General features: G+C 38.8%; 1 protein-coding gene and 1 long non-coding RNA gene across 3 annotated transcripts; one reads left to right on the top strand and one right to left on the bottom strand.

Moving 5' to 3' along the window:
• Positions 1 to 1,375: 1,375 nt before the first annotated feature.
• LOC115295613 lies at positions 1,376 to 17,865 on the top strand. The gene is made up of 2 exons (XR_003910489.1): positions 1,376 to 1,469; positions 17,734 to 17,865. It is a non-coding gene; the product is annotated as an uncharacterized LOC115295613 (long non-coding RNA).
• PM20D2 (peptidase M20 domain containing 2) lies at positions 4,586 to 20,535 on the bottom strand. 2 transcript variants are annotated; one of them, XM_029943672.1, is made up of 7 exons: positions 19,801 to 20,529; positions 17,604 to 17,752; positions 9,945 to 10,087; positions 8,545 to 8,699; positions 6,422 to 6,557; positions 4,988 to 5,095; positions 4,586 to 4,775 (listed from the first exon to the last, which is right to left on the bottom strand). In XM_029943672.1, exons 1-7 carry the CDS (start codon positions 20,239 to 20,241, stop codon positions 4,621 to 4,623), a joined length of 1,287 nt encoding a protein of 428 aa, XP_029799532.1. In that variant the 5' UTR covers positions 20,242 to 20,529; the 3' UTR covers positions 4,586 to 4,620. The 2 variants fall into 2 exon arrangements, with proteins under 2 accessions (XP_029799532.1, XP_029799533.1); XM_029943673.1 differs by lacking the exon at positions 4,988 to 5,095 and having other exon boundaries at positions 19,801 to 20,535.
• Positions 20,536 to 27,839: the final 7,304 nt, after the last annotated feature.

Below are 27,839 nucleotides of genomic sequence, written 5' to 3'. Positions count from 1 at the left end.
ATTTATTTATTTATTTATTTATGACTCAGGTATTTTTTCCTCAAAAATTTCCAAGATAGTAGCCTTCAGATGATTTACTTTCAGATGAAGTAAATCTTATGAGGACTCCCAACCAACCACTAGATTTTTCAGGCGTAAGCTTATTCTTCTTATCACCCCGTGCTTAGAAAAGTCCTCAGGAAACATTCACTGAACTCAACTGCTGAAATTACAACAGTTAAAAAGCAACATAGCAGATCAACAAATAAATAGGCCTTTGGAAGACTGTGGGAAATCAAAACACTTTCCGTTTATAAAAGTACTCACAAACACATGAGAATGTTCTAGTTTCTCCTAAATGCCTCTGCCCTTCTGAGTGCTATACAAAGAGGCAATTAAATGGATACACTTCCTGAGTAGTTCATAAATATGAAAAGCAGTCCAAAAAGAGACAAGCTAAATATTAGCTATACTCAGTTCTATTATATGGTACATAGCAATTTAGTAATTAACAGTACCACATAATTGTTTTATTCACATTCTGTCGTCAAGCCTGCTTATAAAATTAAGTCACTGAAAACATTTTCAGTCTGTAATTAAATTTAAATCATCAAATTGGCTTCTGCCTTTTTATTATTAATTTAACAAAGATAGCTAAAGACTTTCATTTCAGGATGTAAGCAAAGCAGGATCATTAAAAAGGCATAAAGTAAAAGCATTTTCCATAAAAACAAAGATACTTCAAGTAGGTCCACCTATATGTCTAGTTTAGGTCAGGAATGAGGTCAATATTTTAAAAATCATGTAATTTTAAACTTTGTACTAAGTCAGCTTGGCCTTTTGTCCCCCAAGAGTCAGGTTTTAGAGTACCTGACGGAAAATAAGTACATTGAATAGATCCTGGCTTCGAACAGTATGCAGATATATTGATGTATTAATAAACAGACCTGCGATCTACTGGAGGAATAATAGCCAGCACTGACTCCAGGTGATAATTAAGTGTCGTCATTCAACTGTTTCTAGGAGGAAGATTCGGTTGCCTCTTTCCTCAAAACAATGACACAATTTTCCTCAAAAACAAGATACAAAGTTACAGACTTTAAAAAGTCCTATTCATGAGTTGACCTCCTAAAAAGTAGCCACCCTCTTTTACACATAAAGAGCTCGATATAACCCTTCTTTATCTAAAAGTGACACTGTTTGCCTGTAACCTAGTGCTTCCTTGTTTATCTTCCAAAATCTCTGGAGATTTAATGTATCCTGTGAGGATCAGTCAACCAACCATGGTAATTTATGCCAAGTATAAACGTTTATGAAAATTCAGCATTGTTACCTAGGAAACATGCCACTGAAGTATGAGGGTACAGAAAGAGCTTAGTTCCAAAGGAAAATCTGTATTATGAAGGAAGCAGTCTCCTAAATTCAAATGGCATAATGAAGCTTAGTGAAAACTGGTTCCTCTGGAATGAAATTGTGACTTCAGCATTTATGTATGTATTTACTTACACTTTTTAGTGTAATGTGGTTCAATTAACTCACTGGTATATAAAAAACAGAAAGGGATTTAAAAATCTGAATTATACTAAATACTATCAAAGTAAAATAATATAAAATGTCAAGGTAAGATCTAGTACTAAAAAAACAACCTGAAACATCAGGGGTGCCTGGGTACCTCAGTCAGTTAAGCATCTGACACTTGATTTCGGCTCCGGTCATGATCTCATGGTTCGTGGGCTTGAGCCCCATATCAGGCTCTGTCTGCACTGTCAGCAGAGCCTGCTTAGGATTCTCTCTCTCTCTCTCTCTCTCTCTCTCTCAAAATAAATAAGCAAGGTTTATAAACAATAACAACAACAACAAACCCCATACTTCTAGATAGACTCTAGCGTATCAGTTCTCAACCTCTTCTGATGTGATAAATCCATGACATGTTCCAGAATATTCTGACCAGAGTTTTCTAAAGCTGGAAGGGAAATGCAGCATTACAGACACGCAGATGGGAGGCGGATCTCAGTGGCACATCACACTCTGGCACACGGCCGACAGTGCTGGTGCAGACCGTACGCACCCAGCCGCAACTCCGTACCTCGTCCTCTCCGGGGAGGATACTTAACAGAGCACAAGTGAATCGGTAACAATGGAATGGCTAATCTGAAATTGTCTCTAATTTATTTTCAAAAAGCAAATTAACCACAAACAAAACACAAAATACTTTGTATGAATACCAATGAACTTGTGACACTTAACAAAAAACCAGGAGAATATTAGTGTGTTGGGTTCTTGTTAACAATCACTGTTCTAGAATGTTATCAAGGCTTTAGGAGGAAAAAGTGTGCCCCTTTAAAGGACAGGGCTTATATAAGGAATTTAAAACCTGGAGTTGGGAAAGTTATTAAGTTGATAATGAGGAAACTGATTCCATCCATTTAAACTGGTGATCTTGAAAGTACCCAAGTCTCAGTCTGAAGCCTCTGCTGATCCCTCTCCTGTTTGTAAAATATACACCAGCGATGACTACTCACGGTTCTAAATAACCAGACAAAGCGTGTCACTGAAGATCCAGTGCTAAAAGCTGATGGGAAGAGCTGTAAGGCTGGCTTGCCTACAGGAGTCTTAAGGCATTGGGGTAGTTGTATCTCAGAGCGAAGCACACGCTTAAAGAAACAAACTTCTGAGAGGCCAGAACTCCAAAGACAAACTGCCCATGCATTACAGCAGCCAGCCCTCTCTCCGTGCTTTCAATTTGGAGGCTTGAAGTTTTATCTTAGCAGAAGATCTAATTATATGATGTAAGTGAAAGAGAAACAGATTTTATTTTACTGTTATATAGGACAAAGACTGGTAAACTTTTTAAAGTAAAGGGCCAGATATTTTAAGTTTTAGAGGTCACATGATCTGGTCTTGGTCTGTGATGCTTTTTTGTTTTTTTCCCTAGGACCCTTCAAAAATGTAAAGATTGCTTTTAGCACGCTGGCCATATAAAATCAGGTGCTTACCCAATGAGGCTGTAGCTTGTAGTCCCTTATAGAAGGAAAGCAATTCTCAACTACTAAAATACACCACTAAAATACACCTCTCTTTTTTTTCCATTTTAAATAATTTCAGATCGAATAGGAATTAGAGGTTCAAAGGACTGTAGGATTAAGTGATTTAATTTTCCAGAGTGCTCAAGGCTCAGGGGCCCTGAGTGACTTGCTTATAGCAGAGAGGCCAAACGCTTACTTTTCCCTTTCCCCTTCCATTTTTGGAATATACTCAAATTTGAAGAGTTCCTTTAAAACAAAGTATACTAGAACTTTACTATATTCACAGCTTAAAGTTTTTGTTTTACCAGGTACTTTTTCCACATTCTTTTATCACGTTCAAGAAATTTACACTAAGAACCAAGAAAAACTTACAATATTTTTAATATTGAGAGAGCATAGGGCCTATGGAGGCTTAAAATTCTGCCCCCTAAACTCAGTAAACTGGACAGTTTGGCTTCTAAGTAGAAGCCTGAGTAGGGCTGCGGGGTAGCGGTGACCAGTTACACGACACTAACACTCAGAGCAAATGGACACTGCTCCTTTCTCAGTAAGTCCCTCTAGAGTATGTTACCAGCCAAACACTTCACAGAAGCATCTAAGCCTGTCTATAGGTTTTCCTAATACAGAAATATGGAATTAGGAATGGCACTTTACTGCCACTTCTCAGAGTTAATTATATATTTAAAAAAATGAAATTTTCCATTTTCCTTCAAATGGCAAAACTGAAGCTTATTCTTTGTACCTGAGTTTCTAGTTGTTTCCCACAGTATTTATGATTAAAAACCCGCTTTTATTATTAATGAAAAGATTCCCTAAGCCAACACATATATAATCAGATATTCAAAATGAACTTTTCCTAAATTTAGAACCTGAATTTTAAACTATTTAAAACTACTTTACCATCCTAAACCAAAAAAAGAAAGAAAAGGAAAAAGAAAAGAAAGAAGAAAAGAAAAGAAAGAAAAAAATCTTTCATGGGTCAATTCTCAATAGTAAGTTTGAAACCCCTTGAATCTTTTAAAATACAGTTACACAACATAAGGATTTACAAAATATTATCACTGATAAACCATGGATCATCCAGGTAGTTTAAGAAATGCCATCGCAAAAAAATAAAAAAGTAAAAAAAGTGCCATCGCAAAAGAAATCAAGAAGAAAAAGGAAAAGAGAAAGAAATGCCATTACAGCGGTGCCTGGCTAGCTCAGTCAGAGCAGCATGCAACTCTTGATCTTGTGTGGTTGTGAGTTTGAGCCCATGTTGGGTTTAGAGATTACTTAAAAATAAAATCTTAAAAAAAAAAAAGAAAGAAAGAAAGAAATGCCATCACATATATCAAACTCAACAACCCCATGAGATCAAAAGTTGTACCAAAAAAAAAAAAAAAAAAAAAGAGTTGTAGACTCCTCTGAATAAGCCAGCCAGGCGCCCCTGAAAATTTTCATTTTAGAGATGAGGTAATGTATTTTCTCCACATCATGGCCTCACTTTTCAGGTAAGAGGAATCTGACTCACTTAAGACTAAAATTAAGCATGCCCTCTCCCATCATTAAAGAAGATTCAAGAAAAAAATTAGTACTTCTTAATGATCTATTAAGTGGCTCCTAGATCTTCCTTTTATTCTACTGTATTTAAAAACTCTTCTTCTTCAAGTTTCAGTTTAAAGTCCTCTTTGATTCTCTCCAGCAACTCTGGTTTAAAAATAACATCCAAGGCAGTCATTGCCAGAGCTTTGGCCGTACGCAAAGTGTAGAACTGAGCTTCTTGTGACCCTAAAAGGTAGAGAAAATAAATGAAGAAATCTCCCTATTTATTATTAAATTTATATATTGGCTTTCAGGTTAGCTCTTAATATCTAAACTGGCTCTCCAAATGCCCACCATATACAGTACTTTCTGAGGTGAAGTCAGCTCATGAAATAACATGGAGCTGCTACCACAAAAAGAGAGCATATGCCAACACATCCCATCCTAATAACACATACCTGCAGCTTCAGTATATTGTTCTGTATGATTCAAGGCATTAGATCCAATGTAAAAATATGGATGAATCCCAGGAACCACAAAAGTAACATTTCCAAAATCAGTAGATCCTTGGAAAGGTAAGACAATCCATGAGTTTCTAATTGTTAGTTCAAAAGATGTGAGACTATACTTATCCAGTCTCTACAGCAGCAGACAGGATTTACCACTCCTTTCCTTCTAGAAATTCTCTACTCCGTTGGCTTCCATGACTTGACTTCTCCTGATTGTCTGGCCTTTTCTCTGGCCACTGTCTCCTCTAAATTGCTTCCTTTGCCAGTCTCCTGAGTGCTGGCAATCCCCAGGGCGTCACCTTTGGGCTTCTTCTCAGTGTACCTGGGCGACCTCAAACACTCCTGTGTTTTCAATTACTTTTCAGATATTGACAACTCCTACATCGCCAATCTAGGCATCTTTTGGGGATTCTAGATTCAATAGGCTATTAAACAGTTCCCCTTAGAAATCCTATGAGCACCTCAAACTTAACATACTAATAATATATGCCAATATACCATACCCTAATCTGTTTTCTCTTGAACTCCTTATCTCAGTAAATGATATCAACACCCCATTTCTATGGCCAAGTCCTTTTGAGTCCACTTCATCAGCATCTATTGTTGTATTTTAGAAAATACATCTCTAACATACAAACATATTAGTAATGATCCTTTTAAAAAGGAAAAAATCTGGGGCACCTGGGTGGCTCAGTCCATTAAGTATCTGACTTTGGCTCAGGTCATGATCGCACTGTGTGTGGATTCGAGCCCCATGTCTGTGCTACCAGCACAGAGCCTAGAGCCTGCTTCAGATTCTGTGTCTCCCTTTCTCTCGGCCCCTCCCCCGCTCACTCGCGCACTGTCTCTCTCAAAAATAAATGGATATTAAAAAATTTCTTTAAGTAAAAATAAAAAAATTAAAAAGGAAAAAAATCTAAAATAGCCCCCAATATATTTAAAGTCTAAACTGTTTACTAAACAGCTATTAGTAAACAACCATAACAGTAACTCCTCAGCAACTGGCATGCCTCCTTATATCTACTTGTGCTAGCCTGCTTACGGAGGGCTGACAATGAATTAAAATTCTATTTCTACTTTAAGCAGTTTACTTAAAAATTAGAACCAAGCAAATTTAAATACTAGAAATATTCAGAATACAAAGGAAAAAGGAAAAAGGAAAAAGCTGGCTATTTCTAAAAACAAATCTGCTCATTTAACACTTTACATTCACTGAAGAGTTCTTTAGTTTCTCTCCCCTAACCATTAAGTTAGTGAAAAATACTGTTAAAATAAGAGCAATACCTCCCTACCTCCAAAGCTGTTAAACAAAACCATGTAACCAAAGATGGTATTTTCCTTCCTCAAACAGCACCATATAGTATATAGAGAGAACTTGACTACCTGAAGGGCCATTCAACATTGCATCTTCGGAAATAAATTCTATTCCCAGTTTTTTTCCATTTTCAACATAAGCTTTCCATAGGCTCTTATTGGGAAGAACATTGTAATAATCATGTGCTCCACCTTTAATTTCTACCTAAAAAAAATTTTTAAAACAAATTCTGAAATAAAAAACTTAAATTTATGATCTAATTTTCAAATCAGCCAGAGATTTAAGAGGGTACATTTTCCCTTACAGACATAAATTGTCTTAAATATTTTACCTTAAAAAAAATCTGTACTACAACTTCCCTCAGACTCTACCCCTTCGTGTTTATAACAAACCACATGATGTCACCTCATCCTGCCAGCCAGCCAGCGTCCGCTCCAGTCACTTAAATAGGGTGTGGGGGGAGCCCAGGAATCTCCGTTTTAAGCAGCACCCCCAAGTAATTCTGATGCAGGTGATCCAAAAAAACAGACCCTGAGGAACACTGCTCTAGGCTGCAGCCTCTTGAAGAAAAAAATTAAGCTTTACTCATATTCAAAATATAAGCCAACACTGACACCAATGACTAGTCCAAAAGGTAAAAAGGTACCTGAGAAAGACAGGTTTATGATGAAGAAGGGTTGGTATGGTCCTCACTCATTATTTATTTATTTTTAAAAGTAATCTCTACACCCAACATGGGGCTCGAACTCACAACCCTGAGATCAAGAGTTGCAAGCTCTACTGACTGAGCCACCAGGAACCCCACATCCTCATTTATTAATTTCAGCATTTCAGTGTGTGAAGATTTATAAGCAGTTTATAGGTACCCAGTTAAGAGGATTTATAGATTTAGTTTTGATTAAATTAAGATGGGTAATGTTCTGCAAACTAAAGGCAATAGTCATAACGTTAGTAAAAGTCAATTATAAAATAGCAGAGCTGACATTTCTTCTACTCTTAGCAACATCTAAGTTAGAAATAATGACAACTGGGGCCCCTGGGTGGCTCAGTTGGTTAAGTGTTTAGCTCAAAATAAACTTAAAAAAGAAAAGAAAAAATAATGACAACTTAGTCATATATTACAAGTCAGCCAAAATATAAAAAATTATTAAGAGGCTATTTAAAATATAGATTAAAATCCAATAAATATGAACCTTATCCTAAGGGAATACTATACCTTGAGATACTGGGTTAATGATAATAGTTCTTGTGTTTATTCTATCAATATTTATACTTATAATTATAAATAAGGGATAAAGGATTAACTTTTTGCTCTCTGGACACTTAACACATAGGCTGTCTAAGAATCACTGCTACTGTGAGACACTATTACCATCTGAATAAATAATACGTCTCTAGTCTAATGAAAGCAGAAACTAATAAGGAAGTAAGTATGAGGTCTAGGCCCTAACTCTTAAGAAATATTGTCTCATTTAATTTTCACAAGGATCTAAAGATAGAGTATATCATTATCTCTCTTTTTCAAGAGAAAATGGAGGCCAAAGTTATTAAGTAATGTTTCTAAAAGTTACAAAATCAGTATGCTGAGAGGCACAGATCCAGACCCTGTCTCTCCCACCAGGATACAAGCGCCACCCCAGGCAAGGTTTATGTAATTCTGAAACTTCTCATTCTGCTAAGTGATGGGTACAGAAATGTCACTGACTTTAGGGTTTAAATGAATAACACTTCTTCACTAACTTCTGCATCTATTTTAACTTTCATTCCACCAAGCCATAAGTATTTATATCATTAGGGCACATATCTAGTAATTTCACCCAAAATAGCTTTTGCTGATTTTGCCATAAAGTTCCCTTTATAGGAATTATACTGAGCAATTCTGAAAACACAACTGCCAAGAAGGAAGGCTATAACTTGCAAAACGGCGGGGAGGATAGCTCAGCATTATCAAGATCATTCTAAATACATGCAATAAGATGACTGCAGTCCTTTCCACATGGGCACTGAGTAAGATAAATATGAAATAAAGACTTTCACATCACCCATTCAGTCAAAGGATATTACACACTCAAAACATTGCCAAATGAAAAAGGGGCAAGTTATGTTCTAATCTAATAATACTCCAACTTAACAACCCAGCCCACATATATATCTCTCATTATAACTTATATTAACTCTTAAAAGTTCTTACTGTACATCCAGTAGCCAAAGCTGCAGCTCTGAAGCAATCTTCTGCCTTTTTGGTCAAAACTGAAAGTTCTTTCATTGAGGGTGCACGAAAGTAATAGATTAATTCCGAGTAAGAGGGAATGATATTGGGTTTGACACCACCGCTTTTTATTATGCCTATAAAAAGAACCAAAGTACTGAAATTGAGCTTGGAAACCATTTCTTTAAGTTTATATATATCCATAAAGTTTTCAGCCTATATATACATGAAGAAAAACAATTTAAATTTATTAGCTTCACCAATCAAAGGTTTTGATGTGCTGTACAAAAGTTTTCCTTTTTTTCTTTCTTTTTTTTGTACAAAAGTTTCTATATATAGGGTAATGCTTTCTGGCTAAGAGGAAAAAAAACTGTCTATACATACTTAATACTAAAGGATTTAATGGTGTTGAGAAGTTACATTGCATGACTATAAAGAAACTGATAGAAACTTTTATAACGATCTTAAGATTTCTGAGAGAGATTTTTTTTTCGGTAGGCTTAATAAATAATAATTGTACATTTTGATAAACTTTTGACTTAAAGAAAAAATGGTATAAGGTTCTATAATTATCCTTGTATTTCCAGAATCCTATGACTATTTTCAATGGCTCTGGGGATATAATGTTTATGCCAGAAAGAAACCAATGCAGATCAAAAATCACTAAAGCACTATTAACGGTCAAAACAAATGCATTTATTTGGAACTTCACTGAGAAGAAAGATTTAACCATTCAAAATAATAACTGAAATAGATATACAAAATCTAAATTTATTTGACCTTTAAAAATCATCATTTTTACATATTTCTCTTTAAAAAACTAAGGTAGGAAATTGATAAAAGTGCAATTACAAACTAATTTAAGCCTATAACAAAATCAGGTAAAAATAGGTATTAAAGTAAAACAATTTCCCAAATCATAAGAAAATAACTAAAAAATAAATTCATACCTTCAAGATTGTACTTTATTACTGTAGTTACATTAAGGTGATACAGATCATTTAAAAAGATGTTATTGAGGTTTATCAGCACTTGAGAAAATAAAGCCAAAAACCATAACTTTTTTTAAATTGAGAAAACGATTTGTTACCATTAAAAAACAGGGAGGATAACTGGAAAATCAAGATCCAACTTTCAAATGTACATTCTTACATAAAACATGACCATTACTTTTACACATAAATACTCTTAACTGTTTTCTTAGCCAACACATACAGACATCCTAGGATCCTGTCACGTGGATTTCTGAAACTATTTTAAAAGTTTGGAATATTCATATGAAATATATAAAATGTTTACAATTTTTAAAAATCAAATGCTAATTACATTGCACTGAAGTATATTAAGCACCATCCATTACACAGAATACTCGACTTTCGTACCATGAACTCTCCAGGTTGGCTTCATCTGCTGTCTCAACACAGACAGGTTGTTGTAGGCGAGAACGGCAGCATCTAATGCATTGACTCCTTCCCAGGGATATGCAGCAGCATGAGATGCTTTTCCATAGTATTTCACAACCACACTAGGAAACAAAACATTTGGAATTACTCTCTTCAAAATCACTGAAGAAAAAAAATCCAGAATTAGAATTACCCAACAAGTACTTTGGAATTTTTATTTGCAAATCACTTGCAGAAATAACATAGCAATTTAGATACCTTAGTTATAGTTTACTATTATGTAATACAGTGAGTGACACAAAGAAAGCATTCAAAAAAAGAGAGGAAAAGAGAGAGAAAAAGAGAACGTTGCTCAATCAACCCCCTGTAGAAATTAAATTTGTACACAACTCAGTTCCAACAAACATGCAATTCTGTACTAGGCACTGAAATTAGAAAAAAGAGGGTTCCTGTCTTTTATACCACGTCATAATAACTCTATATAAAAGGTCTGCAAAACTCAGATAATTCTGTCCTGGGGTGGGGGCGGGTGAAGGAAAACCGAAATAGGTGACAATCTGAAATGAATAAAGACAACCTCTGAATACCAGATTATACTCACAATATTATAAGTCAGTTGTTTCCGACCAACATTTTATTAATGTTCCAAAACACCTGCATCACTAATATCTCAAAATTTTATCAATTATTGTGATTGGATTTCCAAATAGTTCTCATACCAATTTAACTACTCAGATACAATTTAAAAAATAATGGTTAAAGAAATGATTGCATATTAAATAGTTATTTATAGGGGTGCCTGGGTGGTTTAGTTGGTTGAGTGTTTAGCTTCAGTTCAGGTCATGATCTCTCAGTTAGTGGGTTCGAGCCCCGCGTTAGACTCTGTGCTGAACACTTGCTCAGAGTGTGGAGCCTGCTTTGGATTCTGTGTCTCCTAATCTCTATGCTCCTCCCCCACTCATGCTCTGTCTCAGTCTGTCTCTCAAAAGTAAATAAATGTAAAAAAAAATTTTCTAAATAGTTATTTATAAAGATGACTTGGAGAGGCAACACTTTTTAAGCTAACTAATAGTACCCACATTTAAATTACTAAAAAACTATTCTAGATTTATTTTTTTAATGGACCAGCTTAAGAATCCTTGTTATGCACATATTCCTTGATGAATTCAAAATATTCTGCTGGTGAAACAAAAACAAGTTAAAAGCATCCAAATAAACTTTTAAGATTTTGGGATATTTGTTAGTTCCTTGATATATATCTTATCACCATCATTTTGAAACTGGAATTTTGGGGTGCCTGGGTGGCTCAGTAGGTTAACCCTCCGACTTTGGCTCAGGTCATGATCTCATGTTCATGGATTCAAGTCCCACATCAGGCTCGGTGCTGACAGCTCAGAGCCTGGAGCCTGCTTCTGATTCTGTGTCTCCCTCTCTCTCTGCTCCTCCCCATTCATGCTCTGTCTCTGTCTCAAAAATAAATAAAACATTTTAAAAATTAAAAAAAAAAAAAAGAAACTGGGATTTTACCTGGTGATAAATATAAAATGGAAAAGGATGACCTTTATGAAAATGGCTCTGGCACCATTTCTTCCAGGGTTCAAATCCATATATAATTAAAACACAACAGGAGCACCTGGGTGGCTCAGTAGGTTGAGCCTCCGACTTCAGCTCAGATCATGATCCAACATGTTCGTGAGTTTGAGCCCCACATGGGGCTCTGTGCTGACAGTTTAGAGCCTGGAGCCTGCTTTGAGTTTTGTGTCTCCCTCTCTGCCCCTCCCCTGCTCACACTCTGTCTCTCTCAATCTCTCAAAAATAAATAAACTTAAAAAAAAAACACCAAAAACAAAACAAACTACAGGAAAAGAAATGTTAATGGTTATTTTTTCAGCATTAGTGTTTTAGCGTATTTTAAAACATTTTAGAGAGCATATTTTATTTTATTTTACTTTTTATTTATTTTTCTAATTTAAATTTATGTTAATTAACATACAGTATAGTATTGGTTTCAGGAGTAGAATTTAGTGATGCATCACTTACATACAACACCCAGAGCTCATCACAAGTGCCTTCCTTAATGCCCATCATCCATTTAGCCCATCCCCCCAATCCCACCTCCGCTCCAGTAGCCCTCAGTTTGTTCTCTTTATTTGAGTTTCTTCTGGTTTGTTTCCCTCAAAGAGGAAAGTATATTGCAATTCAGGCCTATCTCGAGAAGCAAGAAAGGTCCCAAATACACAACCTAAACTCACACCTACAAGAGCTAGAAAAGAAACCGCAAATAAAGTCTAAAGCCAGAAGAAGAAGGGAAACAGATTAGAGCAGAAATAAATGATATACAAGCAAGCAAAAAAAAAAAAAAAAAAAAACCCCACACAAAAAAGAAACCAAAAAACCCAGTAGAACAGCTCAATGAAACTAAGTGCTGGTTCTTTGAAAGAATAAACAAAATTGATAAATCCTGGCCAAAATTGATAAGAAAAAGATCCAAATAAATAAAATCACAAATGAAAGAGGAGAGATCACAACCAGCACCACAGAAATACAATTTTAAAAAATACTATGAAAAATTATATGCCAACAAACTGGGCAATCTGGAAGAAATGGACAAATTCCTAGAAACTCACACACTACCAAAACAGGAAGAAATGGGAAATTTGAACAGGCCCGTAACCGGCAAAGAAATTGAATCAGTTATCAAAAATATCCCAACAAACAAGAGTGCTGGGCCAGATCCCTTCCTGGGGGAATTCTACCAGACATTTAAAGAAGAGTTAATACCTATTATTTTCAAACTGTTCCAAATAACAGAAATGGAAAGAAAGCTTCCAAACTCCTTCTATGAAGCCAGTATAACCTTGATTCCAAACCCAAAGATCCCACTAAGAAGGAGCATTATAGGCCAACATCCCTGATGAACTCAGATGCAAAAATTCTTAACCAGATCTAGCAAATCAAATCCAATAGTACGTTAAAACAATTATTTATCATGATCAAGTGGGATTTATTCCTGGGCTGCAGGGCCTGTTCAATGTTTGCAAATCAATCAATGTGATAGACCATAATAAAAGAATATGAAACATGTGTCCCTCTCAACAGATACAAAAAAAATTTGTCAAAATACAGCATCCTTTCTTGATAAAAACCCTCAAGAAAGTAGGAATAGAGTGAACATATCTCGACATCATAAAGGCCATATACGAAAGACTCACAACTAATATCAGCCTCAATAGGGAAGAATTGAAAGCTTTCCCACTGAGGTCAGGAACACAACAGGATGTCCACTCTCACCACTGTATTCATCACAGTATTGGAAGTCCTAGCCTCAGCAATCAGACAACAAAAAGAAATAAAAGGCATCCAAATTGGCAAAGAAGTAAAACATTCACTCTTCACACATGATACTCTATGGAAAACTCGAAAGACTCCACCAAAAAACTACTACAACTGATACAGGAATTCAGCAAAGTCGCAAAATATAAAAATTAACGTACAGAAATCAACTGCATTTCTATACGCCAATAATGAAGCAGTACAAAGAAAAATCAAGGAATGAATCCATCTACAATTGCACCAAAAACCATAACATACCTAAGAATAAACCCTAACCAAAGAAGTAAAAGATCTGTATGCTGAAAAACTATGGAAAGCTTAAGAAAGAAATTGAAGAAGACACACAAAAAATGGAAAAACATTCTATTCTCATGACCTTGAACAACAAATGTTGTCAAAATGTTGATACTACCCAAAGCAATCTGCACATTCAATTCACTCCCTATCAAAAAAACACCAGCATTCTTCACAGGGCTAGAACAATCCTGAAATTTGTATGGAACCAGAAAAGACCCTGAATAGTCAGTCATGCTGAAAAAGAAAATCAAAGCTGGAGGCAGCACAATTCCAGACTTCAAGCTGTATTACACAAAGCTGTCATCATCAAGACAGTACAGTACTGGCACAAAAACAGACACATAATCAATGGAAGAGAATAGAAAACCCAGAAATACATCCACAAATGTATAATCAACTAATCTTGGACAAAGCAGAAAAGAATATCCAATGACAAAAACGCAGTTTCTTTAGCAAATGGTGCTGGGAAAACTGGACAGGGACATGCAGAAGAATGAATCTGGACCACTTTCTTACACCATACACAAAAATAAACTCAAAATGGACTAAAGACCCAAATGTAAGACAAGAAACCATCAAAATCCTAAAGAAGGAAACATGCAACAACCTCTTTGACCTCGGCCACAACTTCTTACTTGACATGTCTCCAGAGACAAGGGAAACAAAAGCAAAAATGAACTACTGGGATCTCATCAAGATAAAAACCTTCTGCACAGAGAAGGAAACAATCAACAAAATTGAAAGGAAATGGACAGAAAGAGAGAAGATATTTGCAACTGACATATCAGATAAGGGGTTAGTATCCAAAATCTATTTTAAAAATGTATCAAACTCAACTCCCCCAAAATAAATAATCCAGTGAAGAAATGGGCAAAAGATAGGACTAGACACTTTTCCTAAGAAGACATCCAAATGCTACAGACACGTGAAAATATACTTTACATCACTCATCATCAAGGAAATACAAATCAAAACCATGATGAGATACTACTTTGCACCTGTTAGAATGGCTAGGAAACAACAGATGTTGGCGACAATGCAGAAAAAGGGGTATACTTTTGCACTGTTGGTGGGAACACAAACTGGTACAACCACTCTGGAGAACAGTATGGAGGTTCCTCAGAAAAATAAAAATAGGGGCTCCTGGGTGGCTCAGTTAAGCATTCAACTTCCACTCTGATCATGATCTCATAGTTTGTGAGTTAAGGCCCTCATCGGGCTCTGTGCTGACAGCTCAGAACCTGAAGCCTGTTTCAGATTCTGCATCTTCCTTCTCTCTCTGCCTCTCCCCCACACACACGCTGTTTCTCTCTCTCAAAAATAAATCAAACATTAAAAATTTTTTAATTAAAAATAGAACTACCCTACAACCCAGCAATTTCACTATTAGGTATTTATCCAAACAATACAAAAATGCTGATTCAAAGCACCCCAATGTTTATAGCAGTGCTATCAACAATAGCCAAAGTATGGAAAGATGCCAGATGTCCATCGACTGATTAATGGATAAAGAGGATATGGTATATATACATACAATGGAGTACTACTTGACAATCAAAAAGAATAAAATCTTGCCATTTACAACAACGTGGATGGAACTAGAATGTATTATGCTAAGTGAAATAAGTCCATTAAAGACAAATATGATTTCACTCATATGGAATTTAAGAAACAAAACAGATGAACATGGGAGAAAGAAAGAAAAAATAAAACAAACTGACCAGGAGGCACCTGGGTGGCCTAGTCCATTGAGCATTCATCTGATTCTTGATTTCAGCTCAGGTCATGATCTCACAGATCGTGGGACTGAGCCCTGCTTCAGGCTCTGTGCTGAGTGTGGAGCCTGCTTGGGATATTCTCTCTCTCTGCCCCTACCCTGCACACACAACTGCTTGCACTCTCCCCCTCTATCAAAATAAGTAAACTTAAAAAAATCAAAAGAGCCAGACCAAAAATATAATGGCAGAATATTTAAGGGGGGGGAATCCTCCTTTAAAATTCCCTTTATATGTGTACCTATTTAGGTTCATAAATATGCTAAAAAAATTCCGGGAAGGATACATGCCTCTCAAGAAGAGACAAGATGCAGGAGAGGTGGTCAATATGGACATACTGGTTTATCTATTATTGGAGATTTTTAGGATGAGCAGATCATATTTTTAGAAACTAATTTTTGTTCTTGTTCCCTTATCCATCTTAAAAGATGGCCAATGAGAAAATCAACTTGGGGCGCCTGGGTGGCTCAGTCGGTTAAGTGTCCAGCTTCAGCTCAGGTCATGATCTCATGGTTCGTGGGTTCGAGCCCCACATGGGGCTCTGTGCTGACAGCTAGCTCAGAGCCTGGAGCCTGCTTCTGATTCTGTGTCTCCCTCTCTCTCTGACCTCCCCAGCTCACACTGTCTCTCTCTCTCTCTCTCTCAAAAATAAATAAAAAAACATTAAAAAAATTAAAAAGATGGCCCATGAAAAATCTAAGAAGCCAGAGACTATGAAAAGGCCTGAGGTCTACTGAGCTGATGACAGGATCAAGGTGAAGATGCCCAACTCGAAGTCCTAGAAGGCTAAAGGGCTGGTAAGCTTGCCTGCAGCTGCAGGCCCCTTCTAGCCAGAGGCCTTGGCAGAGACCTTGGCAGAGACTTCTAGTCTCTAAGGCCCTCTGGAGGTGTTTGTTCTATATCCCTGAAACCAAAGTTGAAAGATTCTTCCTCCTGCCACAGCATCAACTCCCAGTGATAAAAGCGAAGATTCTGGGACAGTTTAAATGGTCCTCCTGGGAGACAAGGCCTCGGTGTTGCTGAGATGGAAGATACCCAAGTACCATCTAGAAGCGCTGCTGCCGTGGTTCTATCACTCCCTAGCTCCCATCGAGGAGAATACATGGTTTTCCTGAAGCAGCTCAACAAGGGCTCCTGGAGACAGGCCCATGAGATAGGCCATTAACTACCATGACGGAAACTTTTGGTGTGCAAAATTCAACCCAGTTCGGCGATCCAGGAAAGTGAGCTCTTCGACACAGAGGAAAATAAAAATGTTTCAACACCAGACAAATCAGAAGAGTACAGATGCAAATTCCACTAAAATCCACAGCTAGTTTCTGCCTTTCCTCTGAGAAGTAAGATTTACCCTCCCTGCAAAGAACTCAAGTTACAAGGAGTAAACTAGAGAAGTGTTTTCTTCCCAAGTCTAATAAAGCTGCCTCTTACAAATATATTCAGTTGCAAAGACAACCCAAGTCAAAGGATAGATTATTTTCCAGAAACCAAATTGCTCTCAGATAGTTCAAAATAGAATACAAGTGTCAAAATATTCTGTTTGCTAGTCTTATGCTTTTTAGGCACTATTCTTTTTTTTTTAGTTTATTGTCAAATTAGTTTCCATACAACACCCAGTGCTTCTCCCCACAAGTGCCCTCCTCCATCACCACCACCTCTTTTCCCCCTCCCCCTTCCCCTTCAACCCTCAGTTCATTTTCAGTATTCAATAGTCTCTCAGGTTTTGCATCCCTCTCTCTCCCCAACTCTCTTTCCCTCTTCCCCTCCCCATGGTCCTCCATTAGGTTTCTCCTGTTCTCCTGTTAGACCTATGAGTGCAAACATATGGTAGGCACTATTCTTTTAATGTGTATTTATTTTGAGAGAAAATATGCACGTACATAGGGGAGGGGCAGAAAGAATCCCAAGCAGGGTCCACACTCAGCATAGAGCCCGATGCAGAGCTCGATTTCATGACCATGAGATCATGACTTGAGCCAAAACCAAGAGTCAGGACACTTAACCGACTGAGCCACCCAGGTGCCCCTGCAGTATTTTAATAGTCCAATTATAAACACTATCTCAAATAGAAGAGGATTACCAAATGTTATTCACGGGATATCAAGTAAGGCATCACATCATTTTTCAACTTACTGTTTCAATATATAAATACGGGGTTTTAGTCTCCAGTTAGGACACAGAAATATTTTGATAGTCTGTTTTCCACTAAGGAGCTTATTTCAACTTGATTACTCACTCATGTTCAGCCACATCAGGTAGATAAGCAGCATTCTCTTGGGACGGGTGGGCCATAAAAACAACATCAAGATTTTTAAAAGCCCCTGCTTCAATTAAATCAATTTTACCACCACCATCTTCTTCTGCAGGGGTTCCCAGGACAACTACCTAGAAGGACATACCTGCGTCAGAGCAAGACAACAGCAAAAAATCCTCGCAGGAACATATTACACAGGTTGCATAGGTATTCATAATCTACATTAAAGTCCTTGAACTATGGAGAGAGGTGTCCTCTGGCACTTAAATAATGTAGTGGGCATAAATCTATGCTGCTAAGTTAACCACAAATTTTAATTTACCTTATTACATCAATTTGGCACAAAATATGCACTAAAGCTAAAGGAAACTCTTCCTATATATTTTTATATAACTAAAGGCAAAGATGAAAAAAGATAAATACTATATATTAAATTCCTCAAAATTATTTAAGACTTCTTTCTTAAAGCCTCTTTTTGACTAAGTCTTTTAGCAATGTATGTAACTATTCATAAACCCTTTACTGGTTAAGAACGTTCCAGTTGCTTATTAGTTATCCCCACAACAACCCTGTGAGGTAGGTGAGCGGTGTGTGGCATCATGTCAGGGATGTCAGGGATGGTGGTTTCGAGGCGTGGAGCGAAGTGATTTGGTCCCAGGACACATTGCACGTCGCCAGGCAGAGCACGGCTTAGATGTTCAGATCCTCAGACCTGAACTCTGGTTTCCTTTCTCAGCTAACTCATTAAAAGATCTTAACTCATTAAGCCTTTATAAACAGCATTAAAGTAACTTTAATACCACAGTTAGAAACAGCCCACTATTACACAAACTTACTAATTCGATTCCACCAGTTCAACCAGGCAGATTTACTGGTCACCAAACACCTAATTAAACAAAAGAGAACTTTACAGAATAAACATTTTACTTTGATATTTAAGCTTAACTTCTTCAAGCAACTTTTAAAAGCAAAGAAAAATTACAAACAACTAATACACTTTCAAGAGCATATACAGGAATACAGTGAAACAAGTTGAAAAAAGTCTTGGCTTGTTAAGGAAATCAACATAAATTCTATTTTCAGAAAAAACTGATAACCTTGCTAAAACTGCTTTACCGTTCAGATGTGTACAATTCCCAAAGTCAGCCTTCTTTTGAAGTTATAAAGCACTCAAACTCCTAAATTAACCTGCTTTTTACTCTGAACTCTTGACTCCTTAAATTTGATGACTTCAAGTTAAATCTTGCTGACGTCTCTGAATCTTTCATAAATCTGGTTAAAGTTAAATCTCTCCCGTGTTTCATGCAATAGCAAAGGTCACCCCCCCCCCCAACAAAACCAAACCCTACCTAGATGCAAAAACAAGCCCCCAGAAGCAGAAAAGAGAAGGCAGCTAAAGGGGAAAAGCCACAAAAGATGAAACTGTTAAAAGGGAAAGTTACTGACATTGGAAAAAAACGGGCTACAGAATATGAAAATAAAACATCAGCTTTGCCCTTATTACAAATGTTGATGGTTGAATTTTAGCTCGCAGAATGAAGACTATGCCATCTGAAAAAACACAGTAACACAAGATTAAACTTGCCCTACAACAAACATAAATGACATTTCCCCACTTAAAGGAGAAATTTCTTAAAATCATGAAATAAATATTAAAACTTATGGATGAACTCATCTATGTAGTAAATATCCATTCACTTCCCCACTTTTGAGGAAAGGTTTGGTAGTTGTAATGACTGAAAAATCCCTCTCCAAATACCAACGATTCGAATCACAACAGCTCCTATGACTGCAACAAACAAAAGCGGTATCCCTACAGTAACTACTACTTCCAGAGATTGCACAACCTCGTCAGCAAATCGCGGTTACTTATGTTACCAAAAATAAATCACAACTAAAACCAGGCTGGGTCCTACGTTCTTTCCCTAGGGAGAGTCTACTCAATCGTTTACAACTACAGAAGAGAAAACAGAAATCCGCGTGAAGTCGCTGGGTCGGCACCTCGAGAACTACTGACTTTGATCCAGCAGTTCTGCCTTCTGGCAAAGCCGAGGCCGGGTCTCCGAGGGGGCGGATGCGCACGGGAAGCGCCGGGTCCCTCTGTCCCCGGGTCCCGCCGTCCCGGGTCCGACCCGGTCTGGGCAGGCGATGAAAATCTCGCGCCAGGGCCCCACCTCACCTTCACCGGCGGAGGCGGCCCGGGGAGCCCCTCCAGGGCCCCCTTCACGCCCAGCGCCGCCGCCGCCCCGACCTCGGCGATCAGGTTGTGGCCGCAGGCGTGCCCGATGCCGGGCAGCGCGTCATATTCGCAGAGGAAGCCCAGCTGCAGCGGGCGCGGCGCCGCGCTGACCCCCGACGGCTCCCACTCTGCGCGGAAGGCCGTGGCCAGCTGGTAGTGCGGCTGCACGACCCACGAGGCGGCCGGAGCCTCGCGCTCGAAGAAGCGCGTCAGCACGCCGTGGGCGCGGTGCTCCTCGTAGGCCAGCTCGGGCTCGCTCCAGATCGCGCGGCTCAGGGCCCCCAGGCGCTCGGCCGCCTCGTCAATGCGCTCCGCGGCGCGCAGCTTCAGCAGCTCCAGCTCGGAGACGCTGGCGCAGGCGCCCCCCTCCACCGGTCTCATCGCTCCCGCAGCCGGTGACCCGCTATCGCTCCGCTGGACTGCCCGCTCGGTAGCTCCCTTTTAGCTGGCCCCCGCTCCAGTGCGAGCGCCGGGCGTCCTCGAGAATCGGGGAGGGGCCCACGGCTCGGCCTCGCTGCTCCCGGGGGGAACAGCCCCGGGGCCCCGCCTCCAGCGCCTCGCCCGGTACAGGGTTCGCACCTCACTAGGCTGGCTAGTGCTCCGCCCTGGGAGGAGTTCAGGTCTGAGACTGAATTATGCTTTCAAGTCATTATTATTTTTCTGTTGTTGCTTGTTTCCCACAGCAGCAGGATGAGATCGGTTTTATTGGTTAATTGGCATTATAGACCGAGACCAAGTAGAACATAGTCCTTGAAAAACGCCACTCTCCTTTCTAAAGCGATTAAAAGATATGTAAGGTTTTTAATTCATAAAACTAGACGTCAATATAAATGCTATATAAAGAACACTGGTCTATAGTCTATTTTTTTTTAAAGTGTTCAGTACTTCTTGAGGTTGCTGTATTACCTAAAAGCTGCAACTACTCTTTAGTTTTCTTGTAAGAAGGACACTTACTAGTGTCTAGAACAGCAAGCCCCTGGGGTATAGTAAGGACTGGAAATGTAATTAGCTATTATAGTGTATTTGGGTAGATAAGAACTAAGAATTTAAGAAGGAATATTTGTTTAGAGCCCAAACTAAAGAGTTGATAGAAAGATTTATGGTCATCAATATTCATACCATTTTGTTGACGTGGGTTTTTGATTTGAACATAGTAACAGCTATGAAAGAGGACATCTGACCAGTTTTGTTTGTAACTGATGCTGAACTCATGATGTGTGCAGCTGCTGTGCACAATATAACTGGGTTTTAAATTACCCAGTGAAGAAATTCAAGATACCATACTCTTGTTTTCCTCCAGAATGAAACACAAAGTCTGAAGAAAAAACAAACTGTTGTTGATATTCTAAGGTCTTCTGCATCTGAGAGCTTCCATCAGCTTTTCATGGTCTACCACCTGTCCCTTAATTTGTCACAGTTCGGTTAAATGGGACACAATATAGTCATATAATTAGAGAAATGAATTTTTTGAAAATAAGGCTACTGGAAGCTGCACATCATGGCTCTACTCCTGTTTTAACTATTTCATATGCTAACAATGCCAGAGTCAATGTCCTATTCGAACTCTGAAAATACTCTCATTCTCCATTAACACCCTAACTAAATCTCAGCCCTGAAGGTCACACATGTGGTATTAAATTCATGGACCCCCTTGTCTGTGCTTAGTAAGTCATACCCTGATATACTTCTGACAAAAGTCCCACCTTTATCTATGAAATATAATATTATTGCTTCATGTGAGTAAAACCAATAGGGGACATTTGTAGCGTGCTTATCCTGTGGCAGGCACTTAACTTAATCTTCATAACAACCTAGGAGGTTGTTCATGCGATTATTTGTCTTTACAGATGCAGTGTCCAGGGTTACACAGCCAGTAAAGAGTGGACCCAGGGTGGAACAAGAGCAAGTCTGGCTCCCAGTGGCCTGCTTTTGTAGCCACCATACTTTACTGCTGACATAAGCAGACATCCCAATTCATAAATGCATCTGTAGCTTGTCTATTTACATCAGAACCCATAACAATCACTTATTTTGAATAAATGTACTGTAGCAACTCTGCCTGTTGCCATCAGTAGAACCCACGTTTGCTAGTTCTTACCAGACAGCTATAACAACAACAGAAAAGGCATACATATAAATTCTATGTAGAAGCTGCTATTTATATTGCTGGTCAGGAAATTAATAAAGCTATCACTTGAGTTGGAGAAAAAATAGATTCTTTTAAGCTCTGACCCGTTTGTGTGCACACACATGCATATGTGTGTTGGGTTTCCTCTGTGGGCACTCTATATTCCTTGCTTATGGAATTTTATATCCTTTTACTTAATAAATTATGATAATTTGTTGAATGTGCATCCTCCTCAGAAGTGCTGGGGGAAAAAAGGAATAAAAGGTGCTAAACTGATTTCATCCATGAGAGAGTACAGATATTTCACCAGAAAATAAATAAAACTTATAGTAAAACCTTTAAAAATATAGTATAAAGGAATTTGCTCCCAATGTGCATGGGAATCCTACTACCTTCATTTTAACAGTATTTGGAACCTGGGGGTGCCTGGGTAGCTCAGTCAATGAAGCATCTGACTTCAGCTCAGGTCACAACCTTGAGGTTTGTGAGTTTGAGCCCTGTTTCAGACTGTCTGCTGCCAGCACAGAGCCCGCTTCAGATCCTCTGTTACTCCCTCCTCAGCCCCTACCCAGCTTGTTCGCTTTCTCTCAAAAATAAATAAACATTAAAACAATATATGGAATCTGCACCATTTCCTCCAGAACCGAACCCCGGCATGAGTAATTTAGGGCTACCACTGGCAGCATGCAGAGTAAACAAAATATGGTGCCACTCTAGGATATTGGTCATTCACAATATCACATTGCCCTAACCTTCCTCCCCCACCCCCTGCCATTTTCCACCTGCAATACTTAAGTTATCTCCAGAGAACTCTCTAGTTGATGTAAACATGCAACTTGAACTAGACAGCACATTACAAAATCACTTCTGGGCTAAGATATTGGAAAAGCTGGCTGTCATTTTGGCAGAAAGCAGTGAGCTAAGAATTCAACAGAAAAGGTGAACTTTGATTGAGGGTGAAGGAACATGGAGGAACCATGTACACATTGTTAAAGAAATAAAACTTTATCCAGACAGCAGGTAACTACTGGATGTTATTAAGCAGGAGAGAGGTAAAACTGGATATTTGTCCTGGAGGAATAATTAATGACTACGTGGAAGGTAAATTTGAAACAGACTTTGGTCTGAGACCAGCTAACTGGTGTCTGCAAAATCCCAGAATTCCAGAAACGTTCCACAGGTGTTAAGTGACAGGATTTGGTGCCTGACTGAATGTGTCTGGGGGAGGGAAGCACGATGGAGAGAAGGAAGATAGATAATTGAGGTTTGTAGTGTGAACAAGTATGTGGATGGAAAGTCATTAAGTAAAATAGGGGTAGCATAAGCATGTGAGTGAGGGTTGAGCTGATGGATGTGCGTTAGACATGTCAAGGGGAAATGGAGTTGTCCAACCAGGAGACCAGCAATGACCCTAAGGAAAGTTGAACAACTAGGGAAAGTGCATTTCCAGTATCTACTATGCATAATGATTTTATCCAGAGGAGAATTAAACTATCTGGGGAGTGAGAGACTAGGGAGGAAAAAAATTTAAAGCTGAGGAGGAAACTCTGGAAAACAAAAACAAAGGGAAGGAGCAAGAATGTCTGGCAGAATCTTGCTTCTGTCGAATTAGGTTCTTTTACAACTTGTTTTCAAGTGCTGTATAGATTTCTTCAAATGGCCCATGAGGTGAAGGCAGCTATTTCAATGCCCGGAATGTCCTGGTACACGGTTATTTGAGGCTCCCCTTGGCTTCCATCCGTCCTGGCAATGAGATTAGCAACTCTCCTGACCATCACGGTTCCTGGAAATGAGGCCAGTGAGGTTGTCTCAGAGGCGGCTGCTCCTCTGCCTGATTCCCCAGGGCGTGTGTACTGTCACACTGCCGAGAGGGAGCCTGGCTTGTGCTGGGTGAGAACCCTTCTCTCCTAAGGTTGTGGCTCAGAAAAATGGGAAGAGCTGTTATTGCTCCAAAACACTGAGAGCTTGGACCTACCGCAGTGGATGAGGGTCCTTTGTGAGATTCCTCTCTTAGGCCATGAGTGTAGCTTAGCCATGTGCATACCATGGTTAGTAATTACCTTTTTTAAGGATTCACTTCTCAAACGTCTTGGTCATTTTGGTGCTCATTATTTAAAAATCGCTAGCAGGAATGGATGGCGAACGAAGATGGTCACAGGGTGCTTAAAATACTCAAGATGTTTTATAAAAGATGTGGTAATGAAGAGTCATCAATAAATTTAAAATGTGTGATCTAAAAAATTAATAAATAGGGGTGCCTGGGTGGTTCAGTCAGTTAAGCTTCCAACTTCGGTTCAGGTCATGTTCCTGAGTTCGAGCCCCACATCAGACAGCTCAGATCCTGGAGCCTGCTTTGGATTCTGTGTTTCCCTCTCTTTCTGCCCCTCCCCTGCTCGTACTCTGTCTCTCAAAAATAATAAATAAAAACTTTAAAATTTTGCTTTAATTAATAAGCAACATCTAGCAAATTAGAGGCATGCTGGTAGATGAAACAGAAAGCAAACTAAACATTTCCAATAAAACTGTTAAAGAAAAAAACAATTAACAATGTTCCTAAAGGGCTTCCACATAAAATGGTTTTCCCCTTCTGTTTTGCCGCCAGGTATGAGACTAAAATAAGGAAAGGTTTCTGGAAAACTTTGGTTGACCAGAAAAGATGGGAAAGCCAAGTTAAGTCTTTCTTACTAGTTAATATTTTAAAATATTTTCTGTTTGTTAACATGACACAAAATAAGCCACTGACAATTAGTTAAATTGAAACTAGAGCAAAACTAGGATATTTAATGGCTGGACAGAAGCAGTCAAAGGTACAAAGTTATGCAAAGGGTAGTTTCAATTATGCAAGATGACTAAATCCTAGAGGTCTACTATACAGCACAGTGCCAATAGTTGACAATGTAAAACATTTGCTAAGGGAATAGATCTCATGTTGAGTGTTCTTATCACACACACATAATAAAGAGGGCAGGAGGAAACTTTTGGAGGTGATGGGTATGTTTAGGCCATTGATTGTGTTGATGGTTTCATGGGTATACACTTATATCCCAAATCATCAAATTGTATACATTAAATACATACAGCATTTTGTATGTCATTTATACATGAATAAAGTGGTTTATTAAAAAGAAAACAAACAAGAACCCAAAAACCTTCAAAGGTTGTACATATTTCTCTGATAGCATGGTGATTTCCAAGTTAAAAGGTTTTCAGAGATTCTAATCAACTCTAAGTATAGCTCCTAGCTTAGCTTAAGTAATGACTGAAAAACTGAAAACATTTAAATATTAGTGGTCATGGTAACAAATTATTGTTAATTTTACATTTTTAAAACATGCCTCTAAATTGTGTATCTTGTGTTAATGTACTATCAAGGTACTCATCCCGATATCAAGGTATAAAGGATCTCATCTCGGCCCTGACACTTTATCTGTGTCTCCTCAAGCCACCCACATTCTTACCTGTAAATTAAATTGGACTCAGTTATGTGTAAGACCCATTCTAGAATAAAGATACTCCCCCAGGCTCAGGATACCATCCTTTAATCATCTAACTTATCTGCTTCGATAAAACATTTTATTTTTAAAGCACAGTTTGGCAGTAAGCCATGCTTTTTGGTTTGATTTATTTGATCACCGAAGGGGAGAAGAAAGGACACAGAACACTCTAGATTCTGGTTGTTTCTTCCCATCCCTGTTTTCCTTTTGATCTTTTATTTCCTTAAAAAATTTTTTTTAATGTTTATTTTTGAAAGAGAGAGTCATACATGAGAGGGAGAGGCACTGAGAAAGGGAGACAGATGTGAAAGTGGGCTCTGTACTGACAGCAGAGAGCTCCACCTTGGGCTTGAACTCATGAACCGCAAGATCATGACCTGAGCCAAAGTCAGACACTTAATCAACTGAACTACCGAGGTGCCCCTGATGTCTTCTTTTCAAATGACATTTTATTTCTGATCTTTGAATGTAATACATCATACATGTTGACTCATCTGTAAAACGGAAATAGTGGTACCTATATTGTCGTCTCACAGGTAGGCTGTTGTGAGGATTAAATGGATTCAGTTACATGTATAGACTAGAACAGTGCATGGCCTATAGTCCTGCAAGCACTCAAAATGTCGTCCGATATTATAAGAATATTAGCATTGTTTTTTTACCTGTTCACCATAAAAATCAGAAAAGTCAGCAAAACACAAAAATAATAAAAATTATTTATGACTCACAATCCCATTCACATGAGTATTGTTGTGGACTAATAACAATTACCACGGAAGTACCTGTGCTTGCAGGCTCCCCCCACCTCCTCCCTGTCTCTCGCTGTGTGTACCCACATGTGTTCATGTGTGTGTGACAAATGTAGTCTGTGTGTGGCTGGGCCCCCTTTGTGGTTCCTATGTTTGTTCTTTTTTCATCTTTAGGCCAGACTGCTGCATTAAATTCAAGTGCAAACCACTAATGATTATTACAGTTTTTATGGAATGCTTTGAAGGGAGAGTAAGACAGCATTACATCATGCCCTACAGTGTAAAATGTCATTAGATTCTTCCAGCTTCTCTCTTCCCCCCAAAGTCGCTCTCCCTCTGACAGTGCCTCGTCTCTCCCCTGTCGTGCACCATGGCCTCCACGGCTACTCCAGCTGCCTCTGGTGCCCCTGTCCACAGGACTGCCCAAAGCGTGCAGCCTTGGTTCAGCAGGACCATTAAACCAAGGCTCTTCCAGACAAACATCAGCCACCTGTCACTGTGCCAGGGGGAGTCAGGTCATCTGTGGACATGTACTTTGACACATACCAGTGGGAAAGGATGCCCCTAATTCTTAAGTTTAATAATTATCTTTCAAGTCGCGAGAGATAAAAGAAAAAGAACCTGGCAAATCCAAGCAGTGGGCGTCAGTGCATTGACTCTCTGACCCCCTAAGTGGTCCACACGGTCACCATCAGCTCATCAGAGTGTACTCTAAGCATTTGGGGATGAAGGTCCCAAGATGATCTTGATGGAACCCTGGTCCCTCAACATGTCCTTTGGATATCTGAACCCAGGGAAAGCCCTCCCCTTGTATCTCTCCATTTTAAAAAGTTCAGGTATACAAAATGCTTTAAATGAAAATAATAGACATTACAACTCCTCAGTCTCTTCTGGAGTTTTTTTTCTTTCTTTCTTTCTTTTATTACTGAGAGAGAGAAATAGAGCATGAGCAGGGAAGGGTCAGAGAGAGAAGGAGACACAGAATCCTCAGCAGGCTCCAGGCTTGGAGCTGTCAGCACAGAGCCTGATGTGGGGCTCGAACTCACAAACCATGAGATCGTGACCTGAGCTGAAGTAGGCAGCTTAACTGACTAAGCCACCTAGGTGCCCCTCTGGAGTTCTTGAAATATTGTTAAGATCAGTAATTAATGATGAACTAAACAAAGCAGATGCATCACCACCATCAAATTACTTAGGTCGTGGAGTGCCTGACTCTTGATTTCAGCTCATGTCTTGATCTCAGGGTCATGGGATAGAGCTTCACATCAGGCTCCACATGGAGAATGTGGAATGAACAAGAGAACTTAAGATTCTCTTTCTCTGCCCTTTTCCCAAGCTTGTGCTCTCTCTCACTCTGTCTAAAAAAATAAAAATAAAAATAAATAAATAAATAATAATAATTACTTAGGTACTTAGGTGTGATGTTTTAACTGGATATACCACTTATGTTCAAAAGTGATATTTTGAGGGGTGCCTGGGTGGCTCAGTCAGTTAAGTGTCTGACTTCGGCTCAGGTCATGATCTCACAGTCTGTGAGTTGGAGCCCGGCCTCAGCTCTGTGCTGTCAGCTCAGAGCCTGGAGTCTGCTGCGGAATCTGTGTCTCCCTC

This window comes from Suricata suricatta, chromosome 7 (genome assembly GCF_006229205.1).
Source record: "Suricata suricatta isolate VVHF042 chromosome 7, meerkat_22Aug2017_6uvM2_HiC, whole genome shotgun sequence".
In the NCBI taxonomy this organism is placed as follows: domain Eukaryota; kingdom Metazoa; phylum Chordata; class Mammalia; order Carnivora; family Herpestidae; genus Suricata; species Suricata suricatta.
The sequence above is the reverse complement of the archived record's forward strand: the minus strand, read 5'-3'. Positions and strand labels throughout refer to the sequence as shown.